General features: G+C 38.8%; 1 protein-coding gene across 3 annotated transcripts in view; it reads left to right on the forward strand.

The window, feature by feature from the left end:
* The window catches only part of DNAJC13 (DnaJ heat shock protein family (Hsp40) member C13), a 131,357-nt gene that overhangs the window by 93,580 nt on the left and 22,983 nt on the right, over positions 1-14,794 (forward strand). For all 3 annotated transcript variants that reach the window (XM_064277333.1, XM_064277334.1, XM_064277335.1), the window contains 11 exons: positions 1,109-1,225; positions 2,358-2,535; positions 4,314-4,405; positions 6,379-6,478; positions 8,443-8,517; positions 8,767-8,879; positions 10,655-10,824; positions 10,990-11,032; positions 11,402-11,575; positions 13,242-13,421; positions 13,739-13,879. In XM_064277333.1, coding sequence (XP_064133403.1) covers positions 1,109-1,225; positions 2,358-2,535; positions 4,314-4,405; positions 6,379-6,478; positions 8,443-8,517; positions 8,767-8,879; positions 10,655-10,824; positions 10,990-11,032; positions 11,402-11,575; positions 13,242-13,421; positions 13,739-13,879 — 1,383 coding nt within the window. The remainder of the gene's footprint in view (positions 1-1,108; positions 1,226-2,357; positions 2,536-4,313; positions 4,406-6,378; positions 6,479-8,442; positions 8,518-8,766; positions 8,880-10,654; positions 10,825-10,989; positions 11,033-11,401; positions 11,576-13,241; positions 13,422-13,738; positions 13,880-14,794) is intronic.

Raw genomic sequence — 14,794 nt, forward strand, 5'->3', positions numbered from 1 at the left:
AGATACTTCATCTGTGATCTCAAAATTCTAAAATGAGTTATAATAGAAATCTGTGGACTAAAAATTATAGTGTGATTCTGTGCCTGTTCCAGAGTCACACAGTGCTTATAAACATTATCATTGCATTGAATGCTGAGACACATACCATACCACATTTTTTCTGGAGGGCCAGTTTTTTTCATTTAAATAAATTGTTTTTTTGTTATCGAGAATATATACAGCAAAAACATACACCGATTCAAGTTTCTACATGTACAATTCAGTGACATTAATTACATTCTTTGAGTTGTGCAGCTGTGCTCATCCTTCTCTTCTGAGTTGTTCCTCCCCCATTAACATGAACTCTGTGCCCCCTAAGGCTCCTATCTAATCTTTCGAGTTGCTGTTGTCAATTTGATCCCATATACATAGATTGTAAAAGAGCATAATGCTTGAGGCAGACATTCTTCACTAGTTAAGCCAAATTGCTTGGTTTTAAGAAGACCTTAGGGAATATTTTTGGTTTAAGGCTTAAATATTAGGGCAGTAGTTTTGTTGGTTTGTTTAGCCTCCATGTCTCCACAAGTCTGGAGTCCATGAAAATTTGAAGTTCTGTTCTGCATTTTCCCCCTTTTGATCAGGATTCTGCTATAGAATCTTTAATCAAAATGTTCAGCAGTGGTAGCTGGACACCACCCAGTTCTTCTGGTCTCATGGCATAGGAGGCAGTTGTTCATGGAGGCAGTTAGCCACACATCCCATATCCTCTTCCTTTTCCTGACTCTCCTTCCTCTGTTGCTCCAGGTGAATAGAGACCAATTGTTGTACCTTGGATGGCCATTTACAAGCTTTTAAGACCCTGGCACTGTGCAGTGAACTAGGAGGCAGAACAGAACCACAAAATACATTACTCAGCCAATTAACTGGGTTGTCCCGTGAAACCATGACCCTGAACCTTCAAACCAAAGAACCAAATCCCATGAGGTGTTGATTGTACATAAGCAGCCTCAGCAGCCACTTTTTTTTTGGCCATTGTTTTAATTATCAGTTACTAAACTGAATATGAATAGATTTAAAATCCAGACATCAGTGATTCTAATTTATATCTAACAGTGTTTTCTCTTAAAAGGGTGATTGTGACAAAACTTATGGATCAGAATTTGTCTACAGTGATCATGCCAAAGAACTTATTGTGGGAGAGATTTTTGTTAGGGTATATAATGAAGTCCCTACTTTCCAACTAGAGGTAAGCTCCCTGATTGTAGTTTTGTTTGATATCTTTGATGACTTGTTGTTGAAAGTTACTAGTTTATTCCTACTGGAAACATTGAAGTAATACCTGTTTTTTGTCAAAATACTCACTTAGGTGTATGGTAGGGTAACTGTTGATAGCTTTGAGCTTCTTTGTTTTGAATGTTGAAGAATTAAATTTTGTGAAACTCAGAAGGAATTCTTTGACCAGCTGTTCCTTATATATTATGGATATATATGACTTCAGTTAACTAGTCCCATTTTGTAGTACAAGGGGACCTGACGGTGGCCAGTTACGTGGTCTCCCTGTCGTGTGGGATATCAGATCACAACACATAAGTCCTCCTCTGGCCCATAATTAGAAGGGAGTAAGAAAATACAGGTAGGGAGCAAAGGGAAATGTTTAGAAGGTGGCTGAGGTTATATCAGGTCATTTCTGGTGATTATCCCTCGTCATCACCTGCTTTTTCATCTTAGTGCTGGCGATCGTGCAGGGTTTTTTGTTGTTATTATATTTAATTTTGTTCTTTGTTTTTTGGAGGGGGTGTCACAGAGAAGTTGGTGGTTGGTTGGTTTGTTAGGAGGGAAGAACTGAGGCCTTAAACTTTTATGTGTTTTATGCTTCACTCTTAGGAAAAAAGAAGGAATTTCTAAGCCATACTGTGTAGTATTTATGACAGAACAGTATACATAAATAACTAGTAAGCAGAATGAGTTAAGAGATTTGTGAAGTTCTTTTGAATTTGTATTCTAAATATATATGATTTACAGTTATAAAAATGTAGCCAAATTGGGGAAGTACATGTCATAATATAAACTAGCAGTTGCTTTGATTTCTAAAGGGACGAGATACTCTGATCTCAGAATTGTCACACTAAGGTACTGATGGAAGTGTATCAGATCTCCAGTGTGCTGGGACAGCAAACATTGAGAAATAGTTTCTAATGCAGCTGGTTTTTGACTTACCCTCTTTTTTTAGTATATACATGTGTTGATGTGTATGTATTAAATTAATCATGCTTATTCGCTTTACATAGCTTGAAATTTCTTTCTTCTGTTATGGAGTCTTTGTTATAGGTTCTTTCTGAGGGGACACATGTTTTCCGATATTTCTCTGTTTGACTCAGGTTCCGAAAGAATTTGCTGCAAGTCTCTTGGATTACATAGGCTCCCAGGCCCAGTACCTCCACACGTTCATGGCCATCACACATGCGGCAAAGGTGGAGTCGGAGCAACACGGAGACCGCCTGCCGAGAGTGGAGATGGCTTTGGAAGCTCTGAGAAATGTCATAAAACATAATCCCGGTGCGTGTCTGTATCCTGATCAGTATGATCCTCACAACAGAAAAGCCTCAAAATGTCCAGTTCTTTCTTTTATCAGGGAAATTGATGCCAATATTTTTACTTACAAACAGGAGGCTGGAGAGAGTACCATGTTTAGAAGAATTTATACCTTTAAGAGGAAATGGGCTTAAATATGTTGAAAAGGAGGAATAATTTGATAATATAAAATTTCATATTGAAGAAATAAGTTGACACACCAAGTACTTGGATTAGGCTTCTTCATTAGGTGGTCTTATTTTTCCTCTACTGTGAAACACAGTGCCATGTGCATATGGATGCTTGTGTCTTTAAAAAATTGCCTCAAGTTTGTGTTACTTAAATATTGAAATAATAAAAAAGGTGAGAATCCCCATGAAATAATAAAAAGGTGAGAATCCTCTTTCTTAAACACCTTTTAGAGGACATATCCAAAAAATGTTATCACTCTAGCCTGATTCCAGGGAGATGGATGAGTGAAAATCTGGAAGCTTGTAACTTCGATAACTTTGGTTTGATAATAAATTCAGTACAAATTAAATTTAAACTACATGAAGATTTCAGATTTTTTTTTAGCATTTCTTTGCATTATTTTTCAGATACTTTTTACTTTTTTAAGAATATATCAAAGTACTGTTAACTCTGACTTTTGTAGGTTATTACCAAAAAATTATTCAAATAAATAACAATAATGAAATGTAATTAGGAAAAATGACTTATTCCCAAGGTATACATCGGGATGTTATTAAAGTCAGTGTTATAAAGTCAGAGCAAGACTTCATTTTCTTATTTGGAGTTGGCACCACAGACTGTTAATAGTGGTGTATTAGATATAAAGCAAATTGAAGCAGGTCAAGCTACTGATTTGGAACTTTTTAAAATTGAAGAAGGGCCTGCACAGACATTTTACTTGCATGCAGTCAATAAAGTTCATGCATCAGGATTGTGTACTCTCTGGTAGTTTAGAAGTATGGTTTGTGTGTCATTGATATATTCATGACAGTTCTTACCTGTTAAGTGTTTTGCAAATAAATTTTTTAACAGTATATCTATGGAATAATATCAGTTGAAGGGGTATAAGTGAATTAATGAGGTTTCAGAAGATCACAAATTACGTAGTATGTTCTACCTACCATATAAGCCGTTGCCATTGAATTGATCCCATCGCAAAAGGAAATATATGCTAAAACCTTCCTGTTTAATATTTTTCTTTTATTCACAAAAAATGGTAGTAAATATATGGGATTGGGTTTGAGATGGATGGGAATGGAAATACCATTCAATTTTACGTATTTTCACCAGAAGGCCTTTGTATGTGTATGTCAGTATTTTTATTTATTTATTTTTATGTAGCCCTCAAGTGGTAGAGTTCTAACCCAGTCTTACTTAAAAGCCAGATGAAGCCAAGCTCTCCCAGTATTTAATTAGGCTGAAGGGTAGCCTTACGGTCTAGAGATAAAGAGGGAAAGTCACCACCTTACGCCTTGTATTTCTCAGCTGTATTTGGATTATTTATTTGATGAAGTTCTTGTTTTTAGCCTGGGAGCTAAGGATGGGGTTGGGAAAACAGAACAATCCTAAGGTACTCTAATATATTGCTTTTTGCCTCTTAAGATGTACTGTCATTAAGAGATACTCGACTCATTTCATGTCACTGTGTTTGGAAAAGGGTTGTCAGAGAATTGTAATTGACAATGTATGAAGGTGTACAGTTTAGAACATCTCTTGGAAATAAACATAACGTTTTTATTCTTACTCCCTAGGCTCTGAAAGTGAATGTATCGGTCACTTTAAGTTAATATTTTCTCTTCTCCGAGTCCATGGAGCTGGTCAAGTGCAGCAGTTGGCTTTAGAGGTAAAAGTATTTTATACTAAAGCATGTTGTCTTTCCTACCCCTTACTGTATCTGGCTTGAGGCTTGATTATGTAACCCTCATCTGACATTGAATGGAAGTATGCCTATTAAGCAGTGTGAATATGTTTTTAAAATTTTAATTTCAAAGAGTGAATATTGCACAGTGTTGTTCCAGGTGGTTCTCTTTGTGGTCATTGTGTGTCATGCAGCTGGGCTTGGAATGTACAGTGTCATGTGGTGTGGGTTAAAGAATAGGCTTTATTTGGGAAGCTTAGAAGCCACAGGTCATCAAGAAGAGTAAGCAGGGGCTCCATGATTACTTGTCCCCACAGAGAGGCATGCTGACGCCAGGGCACTCTGCTAGATGCATGCTGTGGATTTGCTATCCAGAGAATGGACCCTGCCCGTGCCCCTCAGCTGCTCTCCCTTCTATAAGTCTAGTTCTAAAGCAACCTTTTCAGTGAGGATGACAAATAGACAGCTGGTATCTGATGCTGTTCACAGGAGTTGTCTAGGAAAGCCAGCTGCCCAGAACCTGTGGGCTCTAGGGGGTCCAAGAGAGTTGGAGGCCCCCCCTTCAGAAGGATTGAAACCACTGGTCCTGTGGAAAGCTGTTTGGGTGCAGCCTTTTCCTCTGGGAGATGCAGGCAGTCCTTGTCACAGCTGGCTCATTGTCCAGACAACCCAGAGTAAGCTCCCAGGGTCATTTTTTAGATGATCCTGTTCATGTTAACACATGCCGGCTTGGCGTGTGATAAACTCAGCCCTGCAGTCACAGGTTCACGAGCAGTCTATGATGATTTGTATCATGTGTTCTTGGATTACATTTTGGTTTAAAACAGATTTTTAATACAATAATAAGCATCGAATTGGTCAAAAAGCGTAAAGCGTCAGCTCTTTTAATTGAAATTCATGCGTCCTTAATTCTTTCAAGTACCTTGTAACTTTTAAAATAAACATTTTGAAATCTAGGATAAGTTGCTTTGAGATGCCAGCCTTATGGCTTAAGTGACTTTGGCCTTTAGATGTATACTATAAAAAGTCACCCTTGAGAGGTCATTCTCTTTGAAAGAAAAACGTGCCTCTTTCTTTATGATGTAAACATGAACTCAGTCCATCGTGCTGGATAATGAGCCCAAGCCCAGTGCCGTCGAGCCAATTCCGACTCATAGCGACCCTATAGTATAGAGTAGAACTGCCCCATAGAGTTTCCAAGGAGCGCCTGGCAGATTTGATCTGCCAACCGTTTGGTTAGCAGCCGTAGCACTTAACCACTGTGCCACCAGGGTTGCTGCTGGGTACCGAAGGCATTTATTCTTTCCCTCTAAAGGCAAAAAGAAGGTCCCGGTAGTGAGGATTTTATTTGTCTAAACACCCCTACCCTCAAATCAGTGACTGGAAAGCACTACAGTGTTTCCAATAATATAGTGTATCCTGGAGCCTGTATGATATAGGTTTGAAGGCCTCTGGTAAACCTCAACCCCCAAACCAAACCAAACCCACTGCCATTGAGTTGATTCTGAATTATAGTGCCTCTATAGGACAGAACTGAACTGCCCCATAGGGTTTCCAAGACTGTAATCTTTATGGAAGCAAACTGCCATATCTTTCTCCTGTGGAGCGGCTGGTGGGTTAGAACCACTGACCTTTTGGTCAACAGCCAAGTGCTTAACCACTGCCGTCAGGGCTCCCTTACAGGCCTCAAGGTGTAGCATATTGGTGCTAAAATGTTTGTTATATTATTATATTCTTACCTCTAGATTAATAGGGAGCCGATGTACATAATGCGTACTTGAGCTCTAGTATTTTTTCAAAGTAGTGAAGCCAACATTTTAAAATTAAACTCTTCTCTGGGAATTAAATATTTTGTCCTTCAAACTTTTTTCTCACTTTTGTAAAACCTGCATGACTTAATTTGATTTAGGTCCCAAATTCTTTCCAAACCTCTTAATATCCTATTAATTAATTTTCAGGTTGTGAATATAGTGACATCTAACCAAGATTGTGTCAACAATATTGCTGAATCAGTGGTTTTGTCCAATTTATTGGCTCTTCTGCATTCATTGCCATCAAGTATGTATATCCACAAGTGACATTTTGGAAACCATAGCACAGCCAACCCGTGTTGGGGAGCAATTACATAGATGATACAAAACCTTGGACATTATGTCATCTGTGTTTAGTTTTAGAATGTTTTAAGTGGTATTGTTTGTATTAGTCTTCCTAATTATGTTTTAGTAGGTTAATAAAATTATTTTGCTTTTCTCATATCAAAAGTTGAAAGTTGGGTTTAGAGAGAGGTCCAGAAGCACTATAAAGCATTAATAGAGGGAAATAACCTAGGATTTTCAGTTTGCTGAGCACAGTTTACACATGAGTGATTGAGAATTGACTAGTATTCCATGTTTTATTAGAAACGTGGTATTGCATGATAAAAAACACTCTTAAGGGAAACATTACCTCGTGTTTAGCTTAGAGTTCAGTTCCACATAGTTTGTATTTTACTGATGTGATGCTGCTAGAGACTGTCACCAACAAGGTGAAATTGATTTTTAAAAATATACCAATCTGATTTCTTGAACACGGTCTGTACTAATATAGGCTCTTCATAAGCTGTACAGCTGTATAACTTAATAGTTTGTAGGCACCCTAGAACCAGCCTTCACGTTGCTTTCCAAAAGCTAGATATTGGAGTATAACTCCAGCCTTGTCACTAAGCATCAGAATACGTTGTGCAGCTTGGCTTCAAGTCTGTCCACCTTCTTGGGTACAAGAACCTGATCTCATTCATTTCGTGTGCCAACGTCTTGCACATGTTAGGTGTTTCATGTATGTTCAGTGAATTGAATGGAATTGAATTTCCATTGAATAATTTTGTTTTCTTGAATAGATGACATTGAAATATCTCTGTAAGATGGCAGCTTTTAAAAAGTCATTTACAGATTATTTCTACCACATCTATAATCTTAGTCAGTTTTTATTTTTCCTTTTTCTTTATTGGTTTTTCAATAGCTTTGTGAGGCTGCAAACAATGCGTAACTAAACTGGTCGATGAAGCAGAGACTGCTACAGAAATCATAGTTTGAAAGTGTAATTTTATATCCATTCCTGACTTACCTAGTTCAATCAGTATGTGCATTTTACAGGCAAAATAACTGACACCTGGATGTCTCAGCCTACTCTGCTATGATTTATATTTTAGATTAAATTATCTCTCTCACACTGTTTGCTAAGGGATGTTAGTGTTAGCCTTCTTTTATCCCCTCTAAAGCCTTGTTTCCTTTGAAGCTAAGTTCAGAGCAGTGGTGGGTTTTCAGTGATGTGCTGTTGCTTCTTTTAGAAATTCCCTTCTGAGTGTGTGTTCTTACGCATGTTAACAGCCCAGCCCAGCTTCCAGCCTTTGTTGTTGTTGTTGTCTGCTGTCTTTGCCAACTCTTTCCTCCTGTGGCCACCTATCTGTCATTTCCATTTGACTCTAGAAGAGTGAAGGCCAGTAGCCCAGCACACCTGCATATCATAATGGCAATGACAAGAGGTGAGAGGCCTTCGCAGGCTGTGTCCAGAAGGGTGCTGTTAGGTCTTAGAGTGAAACACTGTTTTGAAACTGCAGCTTCCTTCTCTCTTTCCCCCCTCCCCTCCCAAGATCCCAAGACAGTAGCACCATATAAAAACCTTAGGTTCCTGATCAGAGGGTCTTCTGGGTATCAGGAAGTGAGAAGATTTTGAGTGTGCAGTGAACAATGAGGTGGGAAGACAGTATGACATAGTGGTTATGAATATAAACTGCGGTGTCAGACAGACCTGGATACAGGGCCCAGCTGTGCTGCTCACTACCTGTGAAACCTTGGGCTGGTTAAACTGCACCCCCACTTCCTCATTCACAACACAGCTGTGAAAATACCTGCCTCACTGGTTATGGTAAAGAGTAAGTATGATACCCTGTGTGGAATACCTAGTTCAGTGTCTGGCAGAGTTGAGGCCCAGTAAATATACACAAACACGATGATGTATTTCTTGAAATGTCTTTTACTCTGCAGGTCGTCAGCTTGTCCTGGAAACTCTTTACGCTTTGACATCAAGTACAAAAATAATCAAAGAAGCAATGGCAAAGGGTAATGTATGAAGTGCTTTCTCATCCAATCATATTAAATACGAGTTTTTTTTTTTTTTTTTTGAGCTGCTTTGTATGGTCTGATAATTAGTCTGGTAATAAGAATGCCTTGGAAGGCTGTAGTTAAAATAAATAAGACGGCATTGAGTTGAAATATAATTTTACTTAAAATAAGATTTAAAGTGAATTCTACTAATTAGAAAAGTCATATTCTTTATGCATAAGCACTGATTCTGTTTTTCCCTCATAGGAGCTTTGATTTATTTATTGGATATGTTCTGCAATTCAACACATCCGCAAGTTCGAGCCCAAACAGCAGAACTTTTTGCTAAAATGACAGCAGATAAACTAATAGGGCCGAAGGTGAGCATAAGACAGGTCCTTGGAAGGAAATTAATTATTAAAGCTCTGCTACTTTGATACCAGTTTTATGAAGTTTACCAAAGTCTGATGTGGTGAGGATAAGAAAATGATTTGTTGTGAAATAACACAATTTTTCTCTTTTTGAAACTATTAGGCCATAGTAGACTAAGTTAATAAACCTAGAAATGAGAAGACTCAGTATTGAGTTAGGCTAAGTAAAACTAAAGTTAGCTTTTTATATTGATTTCACAATATTCGTGACGATGGCTTAAATCTAAGACATTTGAAATTCATCTAACCAGTCTTTGGATGATTTCAGTAGTGTCTCACAAACATAAATATAGCTCATGACAAGTGTATAAATGGCTCATTTCTAGAAAGGCTTTACTTCAAATTTAGTTTACTTGCCATAAAAACAACTCTAATTTTTGTTTCAAGCTATGAACTAGTTAAGGGTTTTTTTTTTAGATACTGGGATATAATAGAATATGTTCAAATGTAACCAGATATTTCTGCCCTAAAATTCATTTAGAATAAATAGCCTCAGCAGTGTTCTGTTAGGGTTGGGTTGCTGGGGAATCAGGAAGAGGATTCAGTGGGATTTCTCATTAAACATAAAACAACCAAGTGTTGTTCAAAAAGATGATTTTGTTAAAAACAAACAACAACAACAAAAAACAAAACCCAAGAGTGATTGTAATAAGGGTGAAGTTGTTGGCCTGGTGTAGTAAGGTTATGGCACTGTGGGTCTGATGTTGTTGGCTGGAAGAAAGAAGCCTATGAGACTCCTTGCTAATTTCATCCTGAAGGCCTTGTTTAATGATAACGAAATGCCCTCCTATGGGAGCCTCAGGAGAGATTACTTTTTTCTTCCAGAAAAAATTGGATTTCTCTTAAGCAGCTGGCACAGTATTATTTTATGATGCTCTGTGTGTTGAAATTGACGTTGTTTCCTTCTGTTCATTGACTGCTGGGAAGTTCAGAGCTAAATTTGTGTATATTGCCAGCAGTTATACATATGAATCTTCGTTCATTTAAGCAAATATTTGGTCACCTGTTTTATGCTAGGCACTGAGAATGTAAGCGACAAGCAAGACAGACTGGATCAGGGGAGGTTCCCATAAGATGAAATTTGAGCACAGGCTTGAATGACATAAAGGAGAGAGAACCATATCAGGATCTCAGGCAAAAACAATCTTCCCAACCCTCACTTACCCTTTGTCCTATGCCTCACTTACAGACTTTGAATTTCTGTTTGTGTGTGTGTTGGATATATTTTTCAAAGCTGCTTTTTAAACCTTTTTTGGAAAAAGATATAGCATAACATGAAATAGTACAGCAAAATGTAATTTAAAATATTGTGAGACACCAAGGCAGCATGAGAACGGGGGTAGGACTAGAGGAGCAGGCCAGCTCAAGATACTCTGGGAAGAGGGGGCAGGAGGTGTGTGTGCAAGGCCGGCAGGGGAGCTCTGGGAACTACACGCCAGGGATACTGCATTTCCTCAGGTTTGAAGGGCATGGGGTCTACAGGGGCAGAAGTGAAGTTGGAGGGGTAAGCAAGAGGAGATCATAATGAGTCTTGTTAAAGTTACTTTTGCAATAATCAAGATTTATCATTTTTCTCACTCTAGAACTCTTGGATAATAGTTATGGCCTATATCAGGGTGACACAAATCACAACAATATTCTATCTAAAAATACGTAAAGCAAACCAACTATTAAGATGTTTCCAGTAGGTCTTTTTTTTTTCTTTCTCAAACCTTTTCATATAGGTTCGAATTACGTTAACGAAATTTCTGCCGAGCGTTTTTATGGATGCTATGAGAGACAACCCTGAAGCTGCTGTACATATTTTTGAAGGAACTCATGAAAATCCTGAGTTAATTTGGAACGATAGTTCCAGAGATAAAGTGTCCACAACAGTTAGAGAAATGATGCTGGAGTAAGTAAAGACAAGTGTGATAGCTTATGGCCATTAGACACAGTCGTGGGGGAGGGCACGGTTTCCCACACTGCCTTACCACCTCGCTAAGGCTAATTCTGCAGGTTAATGGAAGTGTTTTGTGACTGAAGTTTGGTATTTTTCTCTCCCTTTTTTTTCCCCAAGGCACTTTAAAAATCAGCAAGACAACCCTGACGTAAACTGGAAGGTAAGATGTTCTTTATTCAGAGGAAGAAATTTGACGTTTTATGTTCTTTTTTCTTGCTGTTGTTGATTTTTTTTAACCCCTGCTGAGTCAGTTTAATGGCAGTGTATAGATAGGTATTGGGTATTCCCCTGGAAAATAAGACTTAAGATCAAAGTAGGGATACTCACTTTTGAAGGAATTTATAAAAGCACTCTTTCTGAACTTTATTAAGAGAAAATAAAACTCAATAATTGTGATTATATTAATGGCTATTAAATACTAGTTTAATTTCAGATACATTTCTTTAATACAGTTCATGTTTCTTGCTTCATGTACGACTAACGGTTATTGAGTGACTTGACTATGCTATGGTTCTTTCTCTGTCTAAAGTTGCCTGAAGATTTTGCCGTGGTGTATGGAGAAGCAGAGGGCGAACTGGCCGTCGGAGGAGTTTTCTTGAGAATCTTTATTGCGCAACCAGCTTGGGTTCTAAGAAAGCCTAGAGAATTTCTTATTGCACTGTTAGAAAAATTAACCGAGCTCCTGGAGAAGAACAGTCCTCATGTAAGCTTCAGTCTTCAGCCAAACATTGCAGATCGCTTGCTTAATAGACTGATGCTGTTTTTGTTAAGATAGCATTCTCATTGAGCACGTGCAAAGAATTGACTACCTCTTTCAATCTAGCAGCCACTTTAAATTCAGATATCCCCGTTGATCTTTTTTTGGCATGTTCAAAAGTAGAACTCTTGAGTATAATGTTTATTTCTGAACCAAAGTTAGAGGTATCTATATTGAGGGGATGCTGTAAGTGTTCACTGTCCCCTGGAAGTGTGTCCTGCTCTGGGGTATGTTCTTCACTTCGTGTAGCATATATATAGCAGGAGTGACCCCAGTTAAAGAAACTGACAGGAAAGTTGGCACTACATGGATGAGCCTTGTAACTATGTTCAAAGTAGAAGGCTACTGGGAAAGCAGCAGTGAGTGAGAAACTAGCCTTGGTCTTGGTTTGGTGAGTCAGAAGTCCCGATAATATATAGGGTTTTATAATCTCATCTTTAGATTGAAAATAATCAAAACATAGTTAGAGATTGAATTAACCTGGCTGGCTCTGGCAAAATGACTAAGAGCCTGAGCCTTGTTTTACATGGTCTGGATTCAAGTCCCAGCTCCACCACGTACTAGCTCTCTGGGAGTACCTCATGTCTCTGTTCCAGTCACCCCATTTATAAAATGATCACAGCACCTGCCCCTCAGGCTGAGGTTTTAAAGTTTTCAGTACACGTAGAGTACTTAGCCTAATGCTCGGAGTGTACTGAGCGCTTAAAAAATATTCATTATTATTATTCGCATAACTTTTAAAAAAATGATTAAGGCAAAAATAACCAAACCCATTGCCATCTAATCAATTCTGACTCATAGTGGCCCTACAGGACAGAGTAGAACTGCTCCATGGCTGGTAGATTCAAACTGGCAACCTTTTGGTTAGCAGCCGAGCTCATAACCACTGAGCCACCAGGGCTCCTATATCTGGTTAGTGTGCCAAATATTGGCCTGTGTCACTTTCCATAGTCACATTTTCTCTACGAGAATTTTTACCACACATGTAGTTTGCTTAGAAGATGAAGTACTTAAAAGAAAAAACAGAAATTTAGAAAGGGGACGCATATAACATTATCTGCACCTTTCTTTCTGGGAGTGTCCACATTTCCGTGATCACTTAAGATGTGTTGTGCTGTGGCCGTGTATGTCTGCGTGCAGTGGTATAATCTACAGCTCTTGGCAGGCTAAGGTCCTCAATGCAGAGTGCATTCTGGCAGCCAGACATGTTAAACAGTAGGAGTTTTAATAGAACTGGAAAAACATCTGCATTCTGCTGGGGTATTGATGTTCTCTGACACTGACATTTTTATAACATTGTTTAAAAAATTTCTGGTAATGTCTGTTGGGAGATGATGTCTTAAACCTCCAGTTGAAACAAGATGTAATCTAACCCAGTGAAAGTCTGCTTACATTAAGAGAGCACATTCTGAAAGTCCTTTGAATTCATTCCTCTTCTCAAAGAAAGGGGAAGCTTGTTGTTCTCTTAGGATTTGTGAATTGAATTTCAAGTATTAGCACTTAGAACTTGTCAGTCTGTAATTTTGAGCACCAAATAATTGCCAAGGATGTTTAGGACGTCATGAGCATTTTGTAGCTTGTCGTGGTTTGTTGGGCATTTTTCACCCTCCAGGGGGAGACTCTGGAAACTCTGACAACGGCAGCAGTGTGTCTCTTCAACGCGCAGCCTCAGCTGGCGGACCACGTACCTCCGTTGGGCCAGCTTCCCAGAATCATCCAGGCGATGAATCACAGGAACAGTGCCATTCCCAAGAGTGCCATTCGGGTCATCCATGCCCTGTCTGAAAACGAGGTATCGGTCAATCTGTTCGGTAGCGTATGTGGCTCCGGGACTTCTCTACGCCCCCTCTTCGTGGCTAATGTAAATTAAAGCGTACATTCCCTTTCAGCCGCGTGCCTTTCTTGGATAGGAACTGCATGGTATTATAACCATTTTTAAATCAGTTCAAAATGGTATACTTACTAGGCTGGACCTTACTCAGTTTCATTATGACAGTTGAACTGAATGTAGGCTTTTCATTTATTTCATTTTCATAATTTTTACTGTGCTACATAAAGTATCGCAACTCTACAAGTACTGCTTCTCTCCTTTTCCGTCCGGGCACTTAGCTGTGTGTTCGAGCGATGGCGTCATCCGAGACCATTGGCCCACTGATGAATGGGATGAAAAAGCGAGCAGATACTGTTGGTCTAGCCTGTGAAGCAATTAACCGAATGTTTCAGAGGGAGCAGAGTGAGTTAGTAGCACAAGTAAGTGACTTCTAGATTCAGCACTGTTTGGTAGACAAATAGATTTTTACTTATTTAGCACTGATTTGGTTTCCTGTAGGTTTGCTAGAGAGAGAACTTTTGACTTAGTACAAGTATGATTTTATATGATTACACACACACACATATATATACACACAAACAGTGTAAAGGGGGCCAGCTACCAAAAATCTCACCAGCTTCAAAGTACTTTTGTGATGTTTATGTTTTAACTTTTCGTTATCTACTCAGCATTTATCCTTAGCTTGCTCTGTAAAGCTTACTTCATCTTATTTGGAAAGATCTATTCTGAATCTTTGTTTCTTAAATAATGTTTAAGACGCATGCCAAGATTTTTATTGTACTCTTCGAGAGACAGTCTACCTAATAGAGCTTGATGTAGGTACCGATGGAGAATAGACAAACACTGAAGGAACAAAAAAAAAAAGTAAATTTAAAACCATTTCAAAAGTCCTCTCTCTAGAACTGTAACTGGATCACTCTTCATATTAAAACCCTTTGATTGTTTTGCCATTACCTGTCAGATGCCAGAGTGGCACCTCATGTCCTTAGCCTGAATACAAGGCCCTGCACCTTTATTTTCTGCCCCTTCTATTTCCCAGGCCCCTTTCCTGCTGCATCTCCCGCCCTTACGCAGGTGAAGTGTGGGGTATTTATAGTAATATCCTAAGAAGACATCCGATACTCTGACGTTCAAACTTAGAGTTGATTTGGAGAGTTTATTTTGATGTATGGGAAAGAACATGAGCTCTTGTACTACCACCGGATGGCTCTGTGACCTCAGGCCTGGTCTCACTTCCTCTCAGATTCCTCGTCTGTAAAATAAAGATGCTGCTACCTCACGGGATTGTTATGAGAATGAAGTGAGGTAATGCAAGGATAGTATCTGAAAAAAGA

The sequence above is a fragment of the Loxodonta africana genome, chromosome 27 (genome assembly GCF_030014295.1).
Source record: "Loxodonta africana isolate mLoxAfr1 chromosome 27, mLoxAfr1.hap2, whole genome shotgun sequence".
In the NCBI taxonomy this organism is placed as follows: Eukaryota; Metazoa; Chordata; class Mammalia; order Proboscidea; family Elephantidae; genus Loxodonta; species Loxodonta africana.